Consider the following 24609-nt stretch of genomic DNA (forward strand, 5'->3'; position numbering starts at 1 on the left):
GTCAAAACTGGAAAAATTTTATACTCATCTGTTATGTAAATGTCTTCAAGCTTTCTCACTACTGACAAAAAAAAAAAAAACTTGGAAAGGATGAATTAATGATAGCTGTGGCTTATGAAAGAAATACATTTTGGTTCTCCAATCAATGTCCTGTGCTTGAAGCAAATGTCTTGAAGTTGCATTTTTAAAAATTGGCAAATGAATGTATTCTTACATGTTTTATGTTGAAATAAAATGTATAAGGTAGATTTTTTTTTCACTCCCTGTTTTAACTGACTTTTAAAATTAACCAACTATTGCCAGATACACTTACATCAGAGAGGGCTTCTGTATTAAAATAGTTCATGCCTAAATTTACACCAAAATTGCCTCTACTGAATTCAAACTATAAATTAAACATTTTTTCATGTTAAAGTTGCACCCAGTGAACTTTTAAAGTGACATTTTACAAAAGACAGAATGTTTAAACAAATTTTTCAGAAAATAAAGAAGAAAAAGGAAGCCAAACATCGTTGAGAAGCTTTGTCTGTTTTGCTGGTTTCAACCACGCTCATTTGGTTTCCACTGATTCTAAAGCAGTTCAGCACTTACCTGGGAAGTTTTAGTAAATTATATTACCTTTAGAAATTCTATGAAAATATGAGTTAAGAAAGTATAATTCAAAGGTTTAAGCAACTAGAATATGAAAAAATAGGAACAACATAACAGAAGATAACGTATGATGTTTTTAGCACACAACCATCCACATACCTGTTTTTGATGTGATAATATATTGCAAGAGCGACACTGTAAAAATAGAATGCAGAGGTCAGTGTCCATGAGCATATTCAAGACCTTACACATTACCTGGCCACAGTCTGAACATAAATATTTAAACAGAAGTAAAAGTCTAACAATCTTTCTGAACAGTCCCATCTCATTCACAATGCTCATTAGGAAAATGTCCTCTTCTGAGTAAATCAATGTGGCACTAATTCCCAGGAATTATTACATCTCTTCTGGAAACAAAAGAACTTCAAGTGATATTTAGAAATAAACTGCTCTTTCTATTCAGAAATTTTCAGCTTTCCTCACTTGTGGGGAGAAAAAAAAGCACTATGTAAAAAATAGGTGGTATAAAGAAAACACCTTTAGAAATCTCCAACTCATAACCTACTAGTTTAAAAAATTCATGGTTTCTTTATAACTACCAGAAAAATGTGAATATCACCCAAGAAGTCTGCTATTTTTCCCTTAATAACCTCTTGGCAATCCGCTCAAGTTATTCATTCACTTGCTGAAATGGTACTGTAACTTTTATTTGTAGCACTACCGTAAAATTTTATTTTACATTTTAAAAGGTCTGAATTTAATGAACAATTACACTCCCTTTCCCTGAACTTTTTCTTTTCTAAAACAATTTTTTTCTGACTAGAAAACATATTCATTGTAGAAATTTTGGAGAACATATTTAGAAAATGTAAGAAAAATATTCTGCCCAAATAAAACTATTAGCTTAAGATATATAGCTTTCTATAAATTATGTGTGTAAGGAGTCAGGTTTCCATCCTACTTTTAACTTTTTTCATGTTAACTTTTTTTATCATTAAAAACATGATTTTAAATGGCTGATTATATGCCTTCATATGATTGTCGAATAATTTACTTAACTATTCCCCTACTAATGAACATTTAGGTTGTTTCTAATACTTTGCAATTATAATTAACACCATAATGAACATCCCAATATTTGTGCCACCTACAACTATATTATTTCCACAAGGATACATCCTATAATTGGAATCACTTGACCTCAAGTCATTAACAATGGTGAGGCTCTCAACACATATTGCCAAACATCTTTGCAGAAAGTCTACACCAGTGGACTTCCCACCAGCATCTGTTTCGACTCACACTCACTGACACTGACCCGAATGTTTTGACCAAGTGGTCTCCAACTGGACAGGTAAAAAAACAAACAAACAAAAAAGTTTTCCTTTTTCTATCTGAGTTTCTTTAAACTCCTATCAGGTTGGCAGGGTTATTCATGTTCTGGACAATTTTTTAAAATTTCCTCTTTCAAAAACTGTCTAGATACTTCCACTATTTGTGTTTTACATTAAAATGTATTGAGGAGGCCAAAAAAATTATTTTTAAGCCTCTAAGAACATAGGTAACTGGCTGCAACAGACGGTGTTCTGATCCTCTCAGGGTACCGACTCGGCCCAAACATTTCCGCTTACTCAGCCACAACGGCTTAGAGACATGAGCACGCACCTTGGATTCCAAAGCACTCAGAAGTTTTCCTGTGACTTAACATGACAGTAGCTAATCTCACTCTCTTATATTCTTCCAAACCTCTCTTTCCAGAGCTCTTCATTCAAATGACTTCAGCCTAGTTGAAAGTACTCATGAGCAAATAAGTGCTTAATACATCCTTTTTCTCCTAACATCTTGAAAAGCATTGAAGCTGATGAAGAAATTGTAACTGGGGTATAAAAGAGCTCCAGAATTTATAAAAAGTAGTAAGGTTTTCAAAGTCTTTTCACGTATGCTAATAGTCCTGCAAGAAAAAACAGATGTTATTGATTCTATTTTATAAATGGGAAAAACTCAGGTTCAGACGGTAGCTGCCAGGATTTCTGGCTTGTATAAGGCTGTGTGCCCTTCTGTTTTGACCATGTGGCCTCTGGGAAAGGGAGGAATTAGTTTTATTCGTATACTAGTCATGCTGTGATGACTGTTCTTCTAATCTAATGTTACATTTCAAAGGAATATTTCATGTGATTAGTTTAATGTCTTTGAGAAAGAAGATGTTCCTGCTTCCCCTGTGAGGGAGCGTACAGCAGTAGAAATATCACTAGACTGAAGTCACATCAGCCTGTGTTCTGAACCTGGCTCCTTCCTCCTTATTAGTGCTAATTCACCTCTCAGAGCTTTCATTTCCTCATTTATAAAATTAGAACAACACAACCCACATCATGGAGTTGTAATTATGATCAAATAAAAAAGTATATAAAAGCATGATCTTATATTAACTTTTAAAAGAAAAGTTACTATTATTGATATTCCCCTAGTAAGAGGTCCTCTGGCTTCTGCCGAATGGGCGAGAATCTTCAGGGCCCCAAGATCACTATCTCCCAAGCTAAAGCCAAGATTGGATATTATCATGGCCTAAGACCTCCAGGAAAAGTAGAGCCACTCTGTAGGCCAATTTCCACTCAAGGTTATATCCCAGAATTGAGACCACCAGGATGAGGGTTCAGGCACAGTACAGCTCCATGGACTAGTTTAGCAGTCGTCTTGAAGGAAGTGACTGCCCAAAGAGGCCATCAGCTGACAACTGAATCAGGCCCAGGCTTGTAGCTTCACTCTACACACAGTCTCTTTTGTCAAATCTGAGGCTGGAATCACCCCAAAAACGGATCTCTGCCCCACTGCGCCCCCTTTTAATTAGGCAGTAAGATGGCCTGAGACAGTGGGCCAAGTGGAAATGAAGGTCCTTTCATATCTTTGTGGCTCTACAAAGGTCTGCAATATTTCAACTGCCTGCAGCTGTGTCTTTTGTCAAATATGGCTGTTGGAAAACCCAGCTTCACCCGACTAGACCATGTCCAGGACTTTTATGGTGTCCCCTGGTTCCTGGACTTTCTGTTGGTTGACAACCTATCCTCTGGGAATTGTAGGTGTTTTAGAACCTTTTGGGTAGCCTTTTTTAAAAGACTCAAACCTGTGTAAGTCAGTGACATATTATCTATACAATGTTTTAGGCGACATGCAAAGCATTCACCCAAACAGCCAGGTCTCTGGCCATCAAGCCAAGGCAGTAGTGGGGTTCTGTGAGCACCTCTGGAGGAAAACCTGAGGGGTCCACTGGGGGCCTCGCCGGTGAAGGCAAACATGTCCTGGGACTCTGGGTCTAAGGGTATGTTCAAGAAAGTTTTGTTATAGGACAATCTTTCATATTCCTAAACAAGCAGTTAGTCTTTTGGGGCTAACATTTGGGACCGCAGCATGTGTGGCCAGAGTCACCTTAGTTTTTGGTAATCAACCATCATCCTTCGGGTGCTGTTACATTTTTGCATCGGCCACACAGAGCTGTTGTATGGGTTCTGTGTAGGATGCACAATCCTCACCCTCTTTAGTTTTGGAGTAGCTGCTGTTATCTTTCTGAGTCTTCCTGGGAGACGTGTATCTATACAATCTATCTTAGGTGGGGTCACATATTGACTCTCATTTGGCCTCCCCCTGGAGTGTGGCTCTTATTGCCCTTGCCCAGAGATGGAATTTGTCTGCGTTCCTCTAAAGGCAGCTCCCAGGAGAATGTCTCTCCCCAAACTGTGTTTTGAGACTGATATGTAGACCCACAGTGGGGTAAGAGGAGCATGTCTAATTTTTAACAGGAGGCGTGCTCATCTCACAAAGGCAGGTGGATGGATCTCTGGATCCATATTTATAAGTCAGGGGCCCAGAAACTGTGAGGATCAGCAGGCATGGAGTACGCTCAGCCCTGGAGCCACCAGAGTCAAAACTCTTTGTTTAGAGGGAACCAATGAATGGCACCAGATTGAAGAAAACTTTGCTTTCTTGTCAGTGTAGAGGTTGCGGTGCTCACCACCTTCTGTCCTTGGGTTTTTTTCTAGAGGCAGTGCCCAGGATTTAGGATTAACCCTAGTGGTAAACTGGCGCTCTGGCTTTAGGGACTTTTAAAAGTCTAAGGAGAATTGTACTGGGCTGTCTATTTTGTTTTTGGACCTGTCTTTAGAAGGTCTTGTCAAATTTGGCTCCTCGACACCTGTTTTGTTGGATCTCCCTTTTTTTCTGGTCTCTTTTCAGGTTCCCTTGTTTTTGCAGCACTCCTCACCTTAGCTGTGCCGGTCATTGTTTTTACTTCCCCTATTTCAGCCACGAAGCCCCATCCAAGGGACCTAAGGTGGGAAACAGTGTCCTTCCATCCAGGTGGAGCAGTCTTGAGGGGCTTACCATGCATGCTGGCAGTGAACGGGGTGCCATCCGGCCCCTGGAAAGCAGGGGCATAGATAGCCACCCTCACTGTCAATCTGTGCAACAAAGCCTGTGCCTTGTTTATAGGCTTCTATGGTGAAGGACCCCAAGGCATATCCCCTTCGCAGGGCCAGAACGATCCAGTCTCTCAGAGAACAGCCCAGGAGCCATGTAGGTGCTGTCCGATGGAGGAGTGCTGTGACACTGCTAATCTTTTCTGCCTCACCTCCAGACAGAACCAGTGTCTACCCTACCAGACAAGTGCCTAAGGCCTCCTTCAGTTTCTGCCCAGAGTGGCTAACCAGATCAATTAACCCTGGCGAGCCACAGAGTTAACCGGCTCTTACCACCCTTATCAAATCCAAGTTTACCAGGCCAAAGAGCGGTCAAGGCACTCTGATTATCGGTTAGGACACAGAAAGAACTCAGGGGACCTGGGGGACCCTGAGTGCCCAACTTCAGAGGCTTGGTCAGCTCTGCCAAGACCTCAGAAAATGGTGCAGTTTCACCAAGGAAGGGCCAGAGCCCTATCAGGGAACAAAACATTTGGACTATAGGGTTTGCTCAGCAGCTTTTGCCACATAGCTGGGGAGGAAGTAAATGCTATTTTCTTGCACAAGAAAACAAAATGGATTTGTGACTTTTGGCACTTCATTTGTCTTCTTACCCAGAGCTAAATTAGCAATGTATATGACAATCCTAAAACCTTTGAAGGGCAAGAGGGGGTGAGTTCTAGCAGCACAGTGGGGCTGAGCCATAGACAGGGCTGTGATGGGCATTAGCTGTTCCCTGGCCCTGGAGGCCAAGGACCCTGATGGTATGGCCAAGTGCGCAAAGGGGTTCCCCACCACCCTCCGCTCTTTTCTTTGATCATCATCTTATGCTTGTCAGAGGATTTGGTGGGGAGGGGTTGGCTGCAGAGGCACAAAGTGTGGCTGACAAACTCTAAATTCATACCACAGCTGTTGGCATTTAGGGGAAAAATAGGAAAATCAAGTTCTCAAAATAAAAAATTATGTCTACAGAAAGAGTGAGCACTGAATGAGTACCCAACTTTTTTATAGCTTTTCTTTCACTGTTAGATTAGCATTCAACCCTCCACCCATCCCCAGCTAGAACTTGCAAATACGTTTATTTCTGGCAATCCCCACTTTACAGGTGGATTATTTTCCAAAAATCAGCTTATAAATCGCTATTTAGAACCTAGGGCATTCTTCTCACAGTTGCAACCTTGTAACTGGATTTCAGGAAGCAACTCTGGCCCATAAATGCTCACTTATGCCCACCATGAAGCTGAACTACAATATTAATGATTGTGTTATCAGTTTTAATGTCTGGAGTAGGGTGCAAGAGGACCTGGGTTAACGGGAGGCAAAGAAAGCAAAAAAGAAAATAGGAGTTTTCTTTGGACAGGAGTAGGGCAAGATGTAGGCAAAATTTTAGAATGGGATGGCATGTGGATTTCACAACTTCCTATCTTTTTCACTACTCTTCCTTCTGAGTGTCCCTTTCCTCTCATATTGTCAACCCTCTAGCTGAACAACTCAACTGGACCTGCTAATGTCTCTAAATGTTTTTGACTCTTTAGCTACACCAAGTGTGAGATGCTGGTATTTCCAGGGAAGGATTCTGATGGCACTACTTCAGTTGGTCCCACCCTGCCCAGCTCCCAGTGTGCATTTTAAAAAGAGGATACTTTTGGCTGGGCACTGTGGCTGATGCCTATAATCTCAACACTTTGGGAGGCCAAGGTGGGTAGATTGCTTGAGCCCAGCCTAGGCAACAAGGTGAAACAAATGTCTCTACAAAAAATACAAAAATTAGCTGGGCATGGTAGTGTGTACCTGTAATCCCAGCCAGTCGGGAGGCTAAGGCGGGAGGATCTCTTGAGCCTGGGAGGCGGAGTTACAGTGAGCTGAGATCATGCCACTGCACTCCAGCCTGGGGACAGAGATCCTGTCTCAAAAAAAAAAAAAAAAGAAAAGAAAAGAAAAGAAAAAGAAGATACTTTTTAAAGCAACTGAATTACAGACTGAAGAAGTTTCAGATGTGTGCAGTGCAGAGACCATGTCTTCGGGTCAGGGAAGCCCAGTATCTACACTGAAGTCTCATAGCCTGTTCCTACTCTTCAGCTTCTCTGTTCTCTACATTCTAACCCGCAGTTCATTTAAAAGTGGCAGGGGGACATTGGTGGGGGAGGGGAGGGTAGCTGTCCACTTCCATCTGGGGTCTTCAACTTTGGCTGCCTGTGAGCCTCTCCTGGGGAGGTTTAAAAATCCAGATACTCACAGTATACCTCAGCCAGATTCAATCAAGATCTGTTAAAAATCCAGACACCCAGAGAATGCCTCAGCCAGATTCAATCAAGATCTGTTAAAAATCCAGATACCCAGAGAATGCCTCAGCCAGATTCAATCAAGATCTGTTAAAAATCCAGATACTCACAGTATACCTCAGCCAGATTCAATCAAGATCTGTTAAAAATCCAGATACTCACAATATACCTCAGCCAGATTCAATCAAGAGCTGTTACAAATCCAAATACCCACAGTATGCCTCAGCCAGATTCAATCAAGATCTGTTAAAAATCCAGATACTCACAGTGTACCTCAGCCAGATTCAATCAAGATCTGTTAAAAATCCAGATACCCAGAGAATGCCTCAGCCAGATTCAATCAAGATCTGTTAAAAATCCAGATACTCACAGTATACCTCAACCAGATTCAATCAAGATCTGTTAAAAATCCAGATACTCACAGTATACCTCAGCCAGATTCAATCAAGAGCTGTTATAAATCCAAATACCCACAGTATGCCTCAGCCAGATTCAATCAAGAGCTGTTAAAAATCCAGATACCCACAGTATACCTCAGCCAGATTCAATCAAGGTCTGTTAAAAGTCCAGATACCCACAGTATGCCTCAGCCAGATTCAATCAAGATCTGTAAGGAGACCTCAATCATCAGTGTGTTTTTAAGCTCCCAGGTGACTCCTAGTTGCAGCCAGGGCCAGAAACAGTGATTTACACAGACAACATATTTCTAACTTAGGTGCTTGTGCCTCCTAGAGTTGACCAACGAACTATCAAATTGTCACACAGTTCTCTCACTAGGCTCCTAAGTGTCTGTGTCACAGCCAGTGGCAATTTTAAGTGGTCCAAGGATGAAAGTGTTGAGCAACTAAGACAGAGCCACCTGTGAATCCCAAGAGCCCCCACTACCCCAGGATGGGAAACTGTGCTACTCTGCCCTGGCTTCCAATGAGAGGAGTCCAGGATTAAAGGGAAGTTAGCAGCTTCTGTTCTGAGCTCCTCAGAGATTGAGCAGAAGCCAACAGTCACGTGGTACACAGATCTTCAGGGCTTTCCACTTCTCTCCGCAAGTCCTAATAACCTAATCTGGAAAATACTTCCAAAGGTACTGCACATCCCATTCCCCCTCAGTAAACCACAGCCCAAGGGTAAACGTGGCTCAGGCAAGGGCATGCGTGGTGGAGCTAAGACAGAGCTCTCTGAGTGCTGCCAGTGTGAGTTTATTATGCCCACTAGTCACTTCCCGTGCACTCCGGTGCTGAGGAAGTAAGGAAGAGGCTGCATTGCCACTTAGATCCTGGAAGCACGGAACCTGACAAGCGCAGTGCCAACAGGCAACCTCTATCCAAGCGGCCTTGTCCTCCACCTTCTGCCTAGAGCAGACACTGACTACAGATGGCTATAGTCCTCACTGCCTGACTCATCATCACATGTGGTCATACTCAGAACTTCAGGGCTTCTAGGCCTGAAAACCTGGCCCACTGAAATGGATGAATACTCCTTATTTAAAATTTAAACACTTATTTCATATGCTGACATGTATTGTGAAATGTGTGCTTTCTTAAACAAGTATAGAGATAAAATTCAGATTTTTTAAAACTGAGCTGCTGACCACAGGCCCAAGCACATCAGGTTCTCTATAGTACTTGCCAAGGGTCATTATTACCATAATGCTAGTGGTACAATAAAGGAAAAACCAGTGTTCCCTCCCTCTTTAAAGTACGGAAACTGAAGCACCGTAAGGGAAAGAAGTTTATCCCAAGACTCCCCCTTCCTTCCTCCCTTATAAACTCCATTTAAAAATATGGAATTAAAGGCCCCACAGAAAGGATCCCACCCATGTTCTCTTTGTTGGTGAGAGAGCCATGGTCAGAACTCAGATCTCCAGACCCCAGGCAAGTGTACCTTCACTAGGCCAGGCAGGCTTTCTACTGGAGCCCCGGGTCTTCAACTGGGAACATAGGAGTCTCATTTTATTTAGAAGGTAAAAAGTTAGTGGAGTTATCCCAGGATGGCTTCAATAAAAAGTGCAAGGGTAGAAAGTATGAACAAAAATAAAAAATACATTTTAAGTAATCTACATTTAAAATACTTTAAGATTCTGGTCTTTTAATGTAAATAGTGCTATGTAAAAATATTTCAAATACCCCACATTTAACTACCAAAATCATTTTTTAAAAAGATTTCCTGAATTATCAGTGCTACCTCTACTCCCACCCATCCAATCTTATCACTCCCAGACCCCACAACCAACCAGCTTAGCTGTCAGGTTAAGGAACAGAAAAAGCATTCAGTTAAGTAAAAAAAAAAAAAAAAAAGGAAGGAAGGAAGGAAGGAAGGAAATAAATCCATATACCCACCATTTAATTGTATACTTGAGGTTTGGTTGACTGACTGTGCTATCATCTAGGAAAATGGTGGAGCAGGAACTGTATTTCCTTGCTATTTGTCCTGGAGGATGCTAGAAAACAACAGCAAGAAGATTAAGGCAATTACACAGGGCTCAGAATTCTTCCAAGAAACATCACCCCCCCTTAACTTGAGATAAGACCACAGAGGAAAAATGTCTTAGCAAGAAATGTCAACATTAACACCAAGAACAGTACAAAAACACTTTATTCATAAAATGAACTTCCTTGCTCTTCCATATATAAAAGTCACCAGGACCACGCCTAGTCCCTAACTTCCTGCATCAGGAGAACAGTAAACTTGCAATCAAGCATCAAAAAGCATGTTTCAGAGTCCACAAAAATCACCTGCCCCATGGCTTGTATGAAACATGGGATCTACTAAACTAACAAAAGCCTGCAATTTAGATGGTGGCCTGGTTTTACGCACTAAGATCAAGACAAGTGTCCACTGTACCCACTTTCCTTACTCTTGAAATACAGTTGATTTAGGGGCCATGGAAAATGCAGCCAATGTTAATTTAGAATCTCCTGGTTAATCTGCTTGAATTTCAGCAGGTAAAGTTATAATGAAAAAATATTGCTTTGTTAAGGACAAAGTAAGTTTTAAAGGGGAAGATTATCTGACACTTTTGAAAATACAACCAATGAATGACCTTTAGGTAGTTCTTTGTGTGGTCTTATGACAGGTTCTTTCATAACTGTACAAGTTTTGGGCTCTTTGGAGAACTTTAGAACAGAATTCCTTCTAGAAGGTACTGGTGAAGTAAATAGAATTTATAGCACACACTGATGACACCTAGTTGAACACTAAATAGATTTCTGGCAACAATCGGGCAATATGATTAGTACACATCAATCTGGATAGTTCCTGATCAAAAGCAAACTAGAAAAAAAATTAAATTATGCAAACAAGTTTCCACGTGCCTGATGCTATGTTGAATGTCTAAGTGTCATTTTCAGCAACAAAAAAACTTAATAATCCCTTGGGGATCACAATGTCTTCTGCCTGACCTGCCCGCCTGCAACACACCCTGGGTATACACAGTTCACAAATTTAGTAAAGGAAGCCTCAACGTTAGAGACCAAATGCCCTGTTCAATATCTTAAAATTTATTTCTCATTTAATAAGGTTTCCTCAGTAATAAAGTAAGGAAAATGTGAGGCAGTCTGAGAAATATATAAACAATGTTATAAACAGAATCTCTTCTCAAAACTAGACAACAAATGATACTAGTTACTTCTTTGGGGTTCCAATTTCTTAAACCACAGTTAGCACTGCGCTGCTGAAGCATCCTGACCCTCGGAGCCCTAGTCTCACATCAACAGCAAACAGGTCAGAAGGAAAGAACCACAACCAGGAAAATTCAGAAGCTGAGGCCTCTCCCCAGGGTTCTTTCCTTAGGCTTACACTCTCAAGTGCCTGTGTGGGGACAGGGCATAGAGAACGCTTGTGAAATTCAAGTCTGAAGTCAAATGTCAGTTTTCACATGGCATGTAACATCTATCAAATGAATCACATTTCATTAAGAAAATCCAGACATTTAAACCAATTCTCTTCCTCTTTTTAAACTCTTGTAGAATCACATGTAAGTCATAGAAGACACACTAAAGCCTCAGACTCTAATAACAGCTATTACCATAGGTGATAAACTAAAAATGCTTAAGGAATTTTTCCTACAGATGTAAAATCTACTACAAACAAAAAATCTATGTTTAACACAGATACCATATTTAACATTAAAAGTCAGTAATTAATTAAATTTTTTCTGGTGTTAATAAACTTTTAGAGATATGGGATAACTTTAGAAATCCCAACAATGAAGGAAAAGGACAATAATATTTCATTTGTGTTTCTTGTGAGTTTCCATTGTTTCCTCTGATGCAAACTCCTTCCAGATTAAAATGTAACAGGGCTTGCAAAGAATAAATGGTTTCCCTAAGAAAATATAAGCCACAAAGTCAGGGAAAGAAGAGTGATGCACGGGGTCATGGGAACCCTCGGAATACAGAGAATGTCCCATCATAATCTAGGAAGTAACCTTTGTGAGTTGACAGGGAGGGCACCCCTCTGTGTGCACCATCCCTAAGGTTCAGAGGGTTAACTCAAAGCCAGCCACACAAAGGGACCCTGCCCTGGCCTGAGGACTGCCCCAGCTGCGGGTCTGAGCACCCCAGAACTAAGGGCTGATCTGCCAAAGCCCTCGATCCCAGGGGGATGCCAACCCAGCTTTTAAACTAATTTAATAACTTCGAAACTGAATAAAGATCCCAAGTATTGAGTTATAAAGATTTTAGTTTCAGAGTATCTCAACACTCTAAAGACCATTTAGGCACTAAGTCATTTATTGACTGTCAGGACTACAAGACTCATAGAATGTGAACTCCTCTTGATCTGAACCCCACATCACTAAAAAGCTGAAATAGCTGTAATCCTTCTACTAGAAATGCTCTTGACCCCAGGGTTATCTCTGTTTTTTTTTTTGTTTTTTTGAACCGGTCCTCTCAGGGTGTGGTGGAGGAAAGTACACCTCCTGCTGTGTGGTACCATCCAACAACTGACTGATGCTCGGCCTCTGGAAGCGGCAGAGGTGTATCACTCACAGAACAGAGCATTCTAATTCGATAGTTTTCATAAGCACACGTGTGTCAGGTAGTTCTCGGTGTTACTCAAAATGTTTTTGTCAATGTATTGCTCCATGATTCTGAAACATTGGTATGCTTGTACATGTGCGTGCACATGCACACACAGACCCTCCCACTTAGGTTCCATCTTTGCTAGTAAATGACACAGCAAAGTGATGTGCTGGAGAAACAGCAGGGCATGACTCTTGGTAGTTAATCTGACTTGGACATAACTAGCTGCGTGGCCTGGGCCAGTTACCTGGCCTCCCTCTCTGCCCCTCAGTTTCCTCACCTGTAAAACAGAGATGAAAATGACAGACCCTACCTCATGGGTCTATCAGAAGGAGTGCATGAATTAGTATTTGTAAAGCACCTTGAGCAGGGCGAGTGTGTGGGAAGCACCTGCCGGTAATCGTTAAGTAGAAACTGCGTTAAACAGGTCAAAAAAGCGACAGGGATGTTCTTTATGCCTAATGCCTGCAACATTTTGGAAAACCATAAAAGGAAATGTCTAAGGCAATGTTTTACTTGCAAAGGATGGGCATCACCCTATAAACAATTTAGAAAGATTGTCCCAAATATAGTAAGTGTCTTGGTGAGAGCGCAGATACTACAGAGTTAACCACGAACTGCTTAGAAGGGGAGCCTGATGAGTGAGAAGCCCAATTATGAATTATTCTTTATGCCTAATGCCTGCAACATTTTGGAAAACCATAAAAGGAAATGTCTAAGGCAATGTTTTACTTGCAAAGGATGGGCATCACCCTATAAACAATTTAGAAAGATTGTCCCAAATATAGTAAGTGTCTTGGTGAGAGCGCAGATACTACAGAGTTAACCACGAACTGCTTAGAAGGGGAGCCTGATGAGTGAGAAGCCCAATTATGAATTATTCTAAAGAAATAAAATTTATATCTTTGAAATAATGTGAACCTTACAGATTAAGTTATGAATATGCAGAATAATCGAATTTTAGAGCTAGACTGAAGCAAGGTCATTTAGTCCATGTATTCACACAATGTCTATAGTACAAAATATGATTTACATCAAGGTCCACTAATATACAAAAATTGTTGAATGATATATTTAAGATTTTATTGAAGAGTTATCATGTGTCCCAAATAATGAGATTATCCCCTTAGATAATTCCAATACTGATGTCTGTCAGATACAAAGATACATGGATACACACACGTACATGCACACACAAACATACGATCAAAGCGCAGGATGAAGAGGAGGAGGAAGCAGGGATAAGACTTCCACTGGACCTTCCACAATGACCCCAAATCTTCCTCCCAACTATTTCAACTGCTCCCACCCGCGACACCTCCTCAAATCCTCCACCCATCACCATGCTGAGCTCCCCACAGGGAGTTTGAGTCACAGAACCCAGAGGCCACCAGACAGCGTCCCCTCACCTTCTTGCCTCTTTCTTGGCAAATCGGTCATCCCTCCCCCTACCTGGAGTAGAAGCCCTAACTCTCTTCAGGCCAGAACTAATTAGTCCCTCGGCTTCTTCAAAATGTCTTTCTGAATTGGCTCAACCTCCACACTCCCTCCCCATTCACAAAAAACTCTAAGTCCGCTATGCAGATGGGTCCTCTGCAGTCCTCCTACCAATTTGATATTTGAACTGAAGCTTTTTTCTTTCTGGGGTTTCCTTCTTGCTTTCCCCCATCTTTCTGGCTACTCAGTCGCAGTCCCTTTGTGGACTCTGCTTCTCTGAATTTCCTCAAATGTAACGGTCTTTTCTTCTTCCTCTAAACACTTTCCCAGGGGACTCTCACCCACTCTCATTAATTCAACTTCCTTCTCCCCTCTGTTGGGTCCCAAATCTCTCCTTTCTGGCCCCAGCTTCTCTTCTGAGCTCACTACTTGCCTGGTTGACCCCTCCATCTCAATGTTCCTCATGGGTACCTCAAATGCCAAACTAATTTGTTCCTCTAATCAACTGTAATGGCTTAAAACCAGAAATCCACAAAATATTCTTGAATTTTGTTTTCCTTTCTGTTGGTTTCCTTGTATCAAGTGCTATCGATTCTATTCCAAGTACACTTCCACATCATCCTTTCCCCTGCACCCCTCTAGCCACTATCTGGTATATGAAAGCCACGTGGACTCTCACCTCTATCACTACAGTAACCACCTTGCCTCGAGGCTCACTCCTCTCTAAACCATTCTTCTTCAAGTGCTACTGTCACCTTAATACAAAGCAAATCAGATCGTGTTGCCTCCCTGCCTAGATGGTTCTGACGTTCTCCACTGGGGAGAGACACACGAGTCAACTCTCCATCTCTCCAGGTTCACGGTTCACTTCCTCTTTCCCTGCATACCACACCTGGACATAATTCAAAGATGAAAGGAACAACGGCCACTTGTATTTAATGGCCATCAAAGATGAACCCACAGTGTTCTGGGTTACTTTACGTGTATTCACTTAGAGCTCACAAACATTCAGAGCCCTGCACTGCAGGGTAGAATTCCCATTTTACAGATAAGGAGATCAGAGAAATGAAGCAGCATTTCCAACACCAAATCTAAGACACCAGAGCTTAAAGCCATGTTTGTCTGACTCCCAAGTCCGTGCTTCCCTCCCTGGGGTTCTGCAGCCCTTCCCTTGAGCTGTTCTCTCCTAAACCTTCTTGTACAATACCCTAAAGACCTTTTCCCCTCCCTGACTCCACTCATCCTTCAGCACTCTGCTGACAGTGCTTCCTCTAGATGCCTTCCTACCACCAGACCACCTGGGCTGGGTACCCCTCTGTGTGTTCTATGCCCGTGTTCACCCTCCACAGCACCAGTCACTCTCCATTGTCATTTCTGGCTCACTTTTCTATATGTCTCCAGGGTCTAGACTGCAGGTGTCTTGGAGGTACAGACTGGTATTTTCTTGAATCAGCAAATGAAGAACAGCTCCATCCCGGGACTAGAGTGCTCACTGCCCCCACTGGGGGAAGTCGTCTGCCTCCATTATGGCACAGGATCCTCTGTGAGGGAGACCACAGTGTGGCCACAGCAGCTGTGTTACAGCAGAAAGGGGCATGCTGTGTGGCAATGAGCTGGCCGCAGGGGCCTGCACCATTGGGCAGTGAAATGCTGACACGTGCAGAACACATGAAGTGAGGCATGGCAGGCAGATCAAGGAGCCCAGTTCATGTGGACGAGACACTCCAGACAGGCAGGGCAGGAGCACAGTGGAGTCAGAAAGTCCAGTGCTTGGCTGCAGCTCTGCCACTGACGAGTTGTGTAAATGTGGGCAAGTTACTTACAGAGGACAATCACACATCCTGGCTTGATCAGGACAGCCGTAGTTTGTCCCTGTTGTCCTAGAATAACCAATAATAGTAACCCCTTTCATAATTAATTAAAATGTATAAGCCTATCACCTTAGGCTTAGCCTCCCCAAGCTTCAATGTCTTCATCAATAAAATTCAGATACAGAACCTGTCCTTCATTGTGGTGCTGTGAAGAATAACACCTGTAAAGTGCTTAGCACGTACATGAACTGAATAAATATTAAGTCATTTAACACTTAAGAGTCTCTAGGCTTTAATTTCCCATTTTCAATGACTGTCTTACTACTTCTTAGAAAGGTTTGTTAGGATAAAAAAAAAAGCATTAAATAATGTAAGGCCCAGGCATGGTAGCTCATGCCTATAATTCCAGCACTTTGGGAAGCCCAAGTGGGAGAATCAATTGAGCCCAGAAGTTCGAGACCAACCTGAGCCATACAGCAAGACCTCATCTCTACAAAAAATAGAAATAAATTAGCCAGGTGTGGTGATGCATGCCTGTGGTGCCAGCTACCCAGGAGGCTGAGGCGGGAAGATCGGTTGGGCCCAGGAAGTCAAGACTGCCGTGAGCCATGATTGTGCCACTACACTCTACCCTGAGTGACAGAGTGAAACCTTGTCTCACAAATAAATAAATAAATAAAATGAAGTATTATTATTAGAGGAAAAGAAGGAGTAAAAGTTTGTGAAAAGAAGTGATATAAATGAAATCTCTAAATATGAAAGCTCCACAATTTTTTTTAATCTTAAGGAGGGCAAGCTATGACCTTGAGAGAGGAGGCAGGTTTCGGTCTGCAGCCTCCTCGGGCCACAGAGAACTGGCCACTTGCACTGGCATTCCTTGACTAGGAATGAACGAAAGGCCTGCTGGAGTGCAGAAGTGGAGGGGAGGCTGGGTTGCTGGATCACACCTGCCACCTGCTGAACTCCCAGCTCACAGACAGTCTCCACGAAACCATAAAGGCCACTCATTTTGCAGAACTGTCTTTGCCTTATTCACACAGCTAATACAGGGTGGAGTGGAATTCAAGAACTTTGTGTGGGATTCTGAAGCCTGTGAAACCCAGAGCACTGATCAGCAAGAGCAGGTGTGCTCACAGGGGGATGCCCATGCGTGGAAGGCACCCGGCTGGGAGAGAGGAAAGCACCATCATCACTTTTCCAGGACCACCAGGGGTCACAGAGACACAAAGACAAAAAGCAAAATAATAAAAAAATCTTCCTCTCTGACCTCAAAGTGTTCACAAACTAATGTTCCATAGAAAGAAAAAGAAGGTACAGGTTAGGTGCAGTGGCTCATGGCTGTAATCCCAGCACTTTCGGAGGCCGAGGCAGCTGGATCACTTGAGGTCAGGAGTTTGAGACCAGCCTGGCCAACGTGGTGAAACCTCGTCTCTATTAAAAATACAAAAATTAGCTGGGCGTGGTGGAAGGTGCCTGTAATCCCAGCTACTCAGGAGGCTGAGGCAGGAGAATCACTTGAACCCGGAAGGCAGAGGTTGCAGTGAGCCAAGATCACACCACTGTACTCCAGCCTGGGTGACAGAGCAAGACTCTGACCCCCTACCCCCAGCCCCCAAAAAAGGGTACAGCTTTTAGCAGGATCAATTATTTACAGCAAGACTAAAGTAGAAGGCAAATACCCATGGAGTTAAGAACCCAGGTGAACCAAATCATTCTCTATGAAAGCGAGAAAATAAGCCAACTTTGGATCTCAGAACAAAAATTGGGAAAATGCCAACTTTATGGTAGAATTCTGCTCTGTAGAAATGTATTTGGCCATAAAAAGGAATGAAGTTCTGAGATACACGGATGAACCTTGAGAACATTATGCTAAGTGAAAGAAGCCACTCACAAAAGGCCATGTATTATATGATTACATTTATATAAAATATCCAAAATAGACAAATCTACAAACAGTAGACTAGTGGGGGAGGGGAAGGAGTAGGAATGACTGCTAATGGGTACAGGGTTTCTTTTGGGGGTGATGAATATGTTCTAAAATTAACTGTGATGACAGTTGCACACCTCTGTGGTTACACTAAAAACCACTGAACTGTATATTTTTAAAAGGTGAATTTTACATGTTAATTATGTATCAATAAAACTTAATTGAAAAATAAGTTTTTCAGTAGAAATTAAAAAGTCAAAGGCCAAGGTCAAGAAAAAACCCTGTGGGATAGACTGGAATGGGAAATTTAAAGTAACAGTATGAATTCATGATTTCTGAAATGTCTGTTTCCTAGCTACACCTGCTAAATGGGCCTAGAAGCAATAGCACCCCAGCAGCAATGAGCACACATGGTGTCCAGACCTTGGTTCTAGCACTGTTTGCCACTAAAAGGAATCAGGACTCCCTGGAGAAATGGCTATCCAGGGTTGAGGCAGAGGTACAAGATGAGCCTGAAATATCTTATTGTGCCAGAAAGCAAAGGAGTTCGCAAAACAAAACGAAAGGATGGAGCATGTCACAAGAACACAAAACCAGTATCAAAAGACTGCCACTACCCAAATCTAGGACATCGAAATATTTAAGCACAAGCATGAACTAGGTATCATTAGAAAAGCAGAAATCCAGGAATCTGTACTGAAAATGGCTGGATGGACAGACAGATGGACAGATGGGAAGAGAAGGCTCTCTCTTAAGCAGAACACCTACTGACAAAGGGAGAGAAGTATGGTAGGGCTGGAAAACCACCATTCTGTAACCAAAAATAATAAAGATTGATTCAGGCAAGCCTGATCAACAGATGCTAAATCTGGGGGTGGGGATAAAGTGCAGGATATCTACATGGTTTTAAAGTACCTGCCCAGAGACTGCTTGTTAGTTGCAAAGGGAAAACGAGTAAACAGACAGTGGAGAATCCAGGCAGCACCTTGCCCGGTAATCAAAATCAACATCAGCAACAAGAGTCAGATGATACTGCCTGCCTCTCGATTTGATGTCTTGAAAAGGGCAAGGGAACACTCCATGTAGTATTCTGGCTGTAAATGTTTAACTGAATCCTTCGGGCAAATCCAAAATGAGAAACATTACATTATTATTTAAAAAAAAAAAAACTGGCCCTGTATTCTTCAACAGTGTCAATGTCCTGAAAGACTGAGAAAGGCTGAGAATCTGCTCCAGATTAAAGGACATCGAGGGTGCATGCCAACTAAATGCCATGTGTCAGGCTGGAGTGAAACCCGTACCACAGAAAAACACGCTGTAGCGGACATTACAGAGCCACTTAACATTGCTGGAATATGATCAGTTAATTAGAAGAAACATATCAATGTTAAATTCTTTATTTTGATAATACTGTGGTTACACAGAGAATAGCCTTGGTCTTAGGAAATACACAGTGGAGTATTAGGGAGAAAAGGCAGAATGCAGACAACCTACTTCCAAACAATTCAGAAAAAATAATAAAGGACAATGACCAAGGATGTGCAGAATGTGAGAGAATATTGGTTTAAAACTGATGAATATGGCTAAAGGGTAGATGAGAGTTTTCTGTATTATTATTATTAAAATTATTCTGTAAGTTTGAAATAAAAGTTAAAACATATATATGTACACACACATATATATACACACACATATATATGTATATATAAAGTCAAAGAACAGATTATAACACAAGGCTAAGGGATACAAAGTCTGCTTCTTAAAGGGCTTTTCTGACAAAGTTCCTGCTTCAAGTAGAATGCTCCTTCAAGGCTTCACTTCATTCCTTTCTTCTCTCTACTCCAGAAGTCCCTGAGCAAGGTGATGGAGTTGAAAACTGAGGAGGTTAGGAGAGCAATGAAGTGACAAGTAGAATGCACAGTGAAGAGGCCCTCAGTGCCTGCCCAGCTAGCAGGAGTGGCTATGCTTCCCCTAACTCTGGGAATGGCAGCAATGGAACCAAGAGTCAGTGACTGACTAAAATGAGAACAGCTCCTTCCCCACATGTAGCAGTGTCAGAGCAATGTGAAAACCAGGCAGCTGTGGTCAAGAATTTGTGCTGGCTAATTAAGGGATGATATCCTAACACTATATACAAAAGATCAGGGCTTCCAACATAGGAACTTCCATGGAGAACACACCATGAGTTACCAGGCTAAATCGTAACAACAGCTCAGTGGCCCCTTCACTTGGGTGTCTTAACAAGGACAATGTAGCTTTCAAAATGACCTTCCACAAAGGCACTAGGGAAGCAATTCCACCTGTCAGCTGCCCTGTATTTGAATGGACCATTACACTTTACAAGTGCCACTTCCTTTGTGCCTCATTATAAGAGTGACAGCATGAAGAAAGGGAAGAAGGGGTGAAGAAGAAACAGAAAGAGGTAAGAAAAGAGAAAGTCCTCCACAGACATAACCAATACACTTAAGGAATTGATGTCCTACCCAAGCTTCTCAATGTACCAGTGTGTGTAACATTATCATTATCATTTCTAGACATTCCGCAAAAAGAAGAAGAAAAAACAAAAAGAAGAGAGAAAATAACAAAACTCCTACCCCATGTCAACATCCCTGGGTGAAGCAGAACAGGGGGTCTGAGAACCAGAGCATCTAAGGTTCCTTTAGTCACATGAAAATCCTGTACTCTCAATTATTGCTGCTACTTTTCTATACATTTGAAATTATTTCAAAGTAAAAGCTGGATTTCTTTAATCTCATTGGATTTTTAAAATTTTTACTGATATTTTAAAAACTTAGTCTTCTTTCACATCCTCCAAGCATATGGCATTGATGCTAACACAGCAGCTGCTCAATAAACTCTCATTCTATTAAGAGCCAATCTTCCAGAGGCAAAAGCAAGATTTAAAATGTTTTAAATTTCAGTTCCTAGATGTAGCTCACTGTATTACTTGACTTTTATGACTTACAGATGAAGCCTATAACTGGAATAGACACCTTTTTACAAGGAATCCTATTCCTACCTCACTCAAAGCTAAAAGGCAGAAACTGATTTGGAACTGAACTGTGTTAAGATGAGCAAATGATTCAAGTCAGTATTCTCCAAAGGGAGCTGAACAGAATATACTCCTCCCAGAAAATCCTGGTCTTAATGATTATGAAAAAACTATATCCATACTCAAAATACCAGCAAGACTTTCATCAGTTTTGATATTGAACTTGGAAAATTAAATCAATTTTACCTAAATTCCAATGGACAATAATAATACAACATACGTATATGGTGTTATAATTAGGCTGCAAATCACTACCTTCGAGTCAAGTAGGTCTGGAATTATGACCCACCCTAGAAGATAAGAAAACTGAGATTTCAAGATGTTTCCAAGATTGCCCAATTAGCAGGTGGCAGAACGAGGGCTTGAACAAAGTTCTTTTGGCTCCAAGTCCCACTAATAATAATGTGACTCTTGCTTAGCTGATAAGTAACTCTCCCTAGTTGCTTTACTTCCTCACAAAGTTTCCTCAACTATCACCAGACTCAGTGTTGAGACAAATGCTTTGCTTTTTTTTTTTTTTTGAGGATCACACTACACAGAATTCCCAGTCTGGCTTTCTCGTTTCAAAGTGCCCCTATGTCAAACAAGACAAAGGAAGCTGGCTATTCAACTCCTGATTCATTCTGTTTTCACATCTTTTTTTTTTTTTTTTAACTTCTTAGAATAACCCATTCATTTTTGGTGTGCTATCACCAGGTGGCAGGAAGATAACCATAGAAAAGTGAGGCTAAGGTAAAAAGCGTACATTCTCTCTGAGTTTCAGGAGTGATTTTTTTTTTCAGGAGTGATTCTTAACTCCAACCACCTACAATGTCACCCACAATCTATAATCAGAGATTTTTACACTTTAATTAAAAGATTCATAAAAACAGCTAAACTTAAAAAAAAAAAGCAAAGTCAAAATGTCAGCAAATTTTAAATAAACTTTACATAAATCCCTTTACACAGCCTTTTAAAAATACGTGTATCTTTCATATGCATTAAATTTTCCTAGCTGGACACAGTGGCTCATGCTTGTAATCCCAGCACTTTGGGAAGCTAAGGCGGGTGGATCACCTGAGGTCAGGGGTTCAAGACCAGCCTGGCCAACATAGCTAATTCCTGTCTCTACTAAAAATACAAAAATTAGCCGGGTATGGTGGCGCATGCTTGTAATCCCAGCTACTTGGGAGGCTGAGGCAGGTGAATAGTTTGAACCCGGGTTGAGGAGGTTGCAGTGAGCCAAGATCGTACCAATGCCCTCCAGCCTGGGTGACAGAGCGAGACTCCATCTCAAAAACAACAACAACAACAACAACAACAAAAACCTTCCTATACCTGCTCACTTTAATTACATCTAAAACATAGGTGCTGATTAAAATATTAACCTTTATAATTCACCGATTGAACCTGCTGTCAAAACATCCAAAGTGGTTTATTTTCAAATGGCTTCAAGCTTCAAAACCTGGAATAATTCCTTGAGAAGTGGTCTCCTTTCACTTAATCCTCTGAGTCTCTCTTGGCTGTTTTGAGCCAGTTAAAGGCCCCTCTCATTTTCCAGCCTGGGGGACCATTCTCTACTGCCCCATTCCCTGGAGAATGTCCTGGGTCAAAGTCCACTCTTTTCACTTGCTTATGTGTGTTGTTTGCTGGAAACCAGAAAAGCCTTACTTTTCTCCACCTGGAGGAGGTTATTTCCCCTGCAGTTATCATGGTCCTGGGGGTAGAGGTGAACACTTGCCTTGTCTTAAATGGCTTACCTACACAACTGCATTCATTTCTCTTAAATAGTAGCCTCTTTGTAGGTTATCTTAGCAACATGTACTAAGTGGGTTCTTCAAAACTTGAAAGAGAAATTAAAGAAACAACATCCCTCACAATAAAGCAAATAAAAAATGAAATGGTATAATAAGGGCGAAAAATAACTATCACTCCAGAGTTCAGTAACAAACTAAATGATAAATTTCAGTTGAGATCCATATTCAGAAATGAACCCTAGAGACTGTCCCATACAAATTTAACTATAAATGTTATCTCTAAGTTCAGATAAGCAAGCTAAACAACCTCTGTCACATGAGAACTGGTGTTATTATCTGAGGAACACAGAGGGTGCGAGCTAAGTGGGGTGCTTGAAGCAGACCACCTGGGACTCAACCCGGGCTCCACTGTCTACTTGGCTAACTTCTTTGTGCCTCATCTCCTCATCTGTAAAATAGTAATACTGAATTGTGCCTACCTAGCATGGCCCTTGTGCTAACTAAATGAGTCCATTAAACCAATTACAGCAGAGCCTGGCACACACGCTTTAAAGCACTCAGCACATGGGACTGATTATTATTATTGCTCGTCCTTTCTCCACTGATCTAACTTACTATTCCTAAGTTTCAAAACCTGAAAAGTACAGCTGCTTTATTAGCCTAACTGAATCTGCAGGTAATTTCACTCAAATGATATTTCAGCTGGTGGGACTGGCACACTCCCACGGCTTTTCCTAGCATGGCAGGACTGATGGCGCTCATTTGCAGCGAGGTCTGTTCACAGTTTAGAGGGTCACGCTGCTTGTTACAGGGTCATCTGTTATATAAGAAACTTGGCACCCAGATTTCTTTTCTATAGGAACAGGTGCATTTGCAGAGATCTCAACAACTGTGTGATTTCACTCTGTGTCAGCAGATGTGATTTTACAGAGGTTTGAATGCTGGGCTGGGCGTTAGAAGATACTGTGTATGAGAATGCATGGCCTCCCATACTAATCCATGTGCTGGGTGCAGCAGATGTGTTCTCAAGCGTGTGGCAGGTGCTCAGACTATACAGGACATGAAATGGCAAGGTTAGGTGTATGCCTGTTGGTGGGGGGGGGGGGGGCGGCGTGCAGGGATGTTAAAAGAGGTATGCAGGTTAGAACTGTGGGAGCACACCTCTGTATCATCAGCTACAATGATAACAGAGCAACACAGACAAACTCCTATCCTCCTCTTTCTTCAATGCACCTTCCATGGAGCTGCAGTGAACAGGAAAGATGGCCTGGATGCAGTTCCAGCTCTTCTCCTTCCCTTGCAAGCTCCTTGGCAGGCATGCTAATGAGTATAATGAGTGGGAAAGCATTCAAGTGCACCCAGCAGGCAAAGAAATGGAAGCAAGGATTTAGAGAATTCGTTCCAATCGCTAAAATTTTTATATCCAGGTATATACTGCTTTCAAAAAAAAAAAAAAAAAGGCATGGCAATTTTCATATTTTCCTCATGACACAGATTGCAATTTCAAAGGTGCTTTAAACAGATGCTTTGAAATTTAAGGGGCCGAGGGAAAAGGTCACAGATTGCTTTAAGAATCTGCTAAAAATTATAAGCCCTCTGACCCCTAGAAAACTGTATATGTGCATATATATTAACACTGACTACAAAGAAGTCATCAATCTCCTAAGGGCGTAGCATCATGTCCCTTGAGTGTAAGGGCCCAGCTTATGAATTTCTTCCCAACTGCATTTTGTCCATGTTTTCAAAGGGCAGAGAATACAACATTATGGCTTTAAGTCTCTTTAATACACAGCTTTAGGACTATTTCAAGATCTTCAAATACAGAGATGCAGGCAATCTAAAAATCCTGAGAAAGACCCTTGTGTGGTTCTGTTTTTAGAATGAGGACTTAGAGCATACTTATTTTGATAATTTACACCTGTTTCATCATTCCATACCTCTCGGAGAGTTTTCTTTCCTAAAGGGCCATATTTCTAAGAAGAAGGTGTGGCTAGGACTTGCCTGGTATATAGGGTGTGGAGTAGGTGCTGGAGCCAGCCAGCTACATCTCTGCTCAAGGAAGGAAGAGGGATGAAGTATCTCAATGGGGCACCTGCACCTGGCCACCAGGGGAGGGAGACATGGCTAAGAATGGCCAAAAGACTCCAGCCAAATGTTTGAACATCTTTTTTAAATTTAGTGTTATCAAGTTTATCCTTTCTTGGAGCATCAGAAGAACACGCAGACTCTACTGGACCCACAAACAACAAATGGGAAGAGTCAAGTGTGGAGACAGAGAGCCTCATGGAAAACAATTATGTGTTTATT

At 41.7% G+C, this 24609-nt stretch overlaps 1 protein-coding gene across 6 annotated transcripts in view; it reads right to left on the reverse strand.

Annotated features, from left to right (window-relative positions):
- CCNY (cyclin Y) overlaps positions 1–24609 on the reverse strand; it is a 320349-nt gene that overhangs the window by 42747 nt on the left and 252993 nt on the right. For all 6 annotated transcript variants that reach the window (XM_019034943.4, XM_055352922.2, XM_019034945.3 and 3 more), the window contains 2 exons: positions 9655–9755; positions 751–786 (listed from right to left, as the gene is read on the reverse strand). In XM_019034943.4, coding sequence (XP_018890488.1) covers positions 751–786; positions 9655–9755 — 137 coding nt within the window. The remainder of the gene's footprint in view (positions 1–750; positions 787–9654; positions 9756–24609) is intronic.

Source organism: Gorilla gorilla, chromosome 8, assembly GCF_029281585.2.
Source record: "Gorilla gorilla gorilla isolate KB3781 chromosome 8, NHGRI_mGorGor1-v2.1_pri, whole genome shotgun sequence".
NCBI classification, from domain to species: Eukaryota; Metazoa; Chordata; class Mammalia; order Primates; family Hominidae; genus Gorilla; species Gorilla gorilla.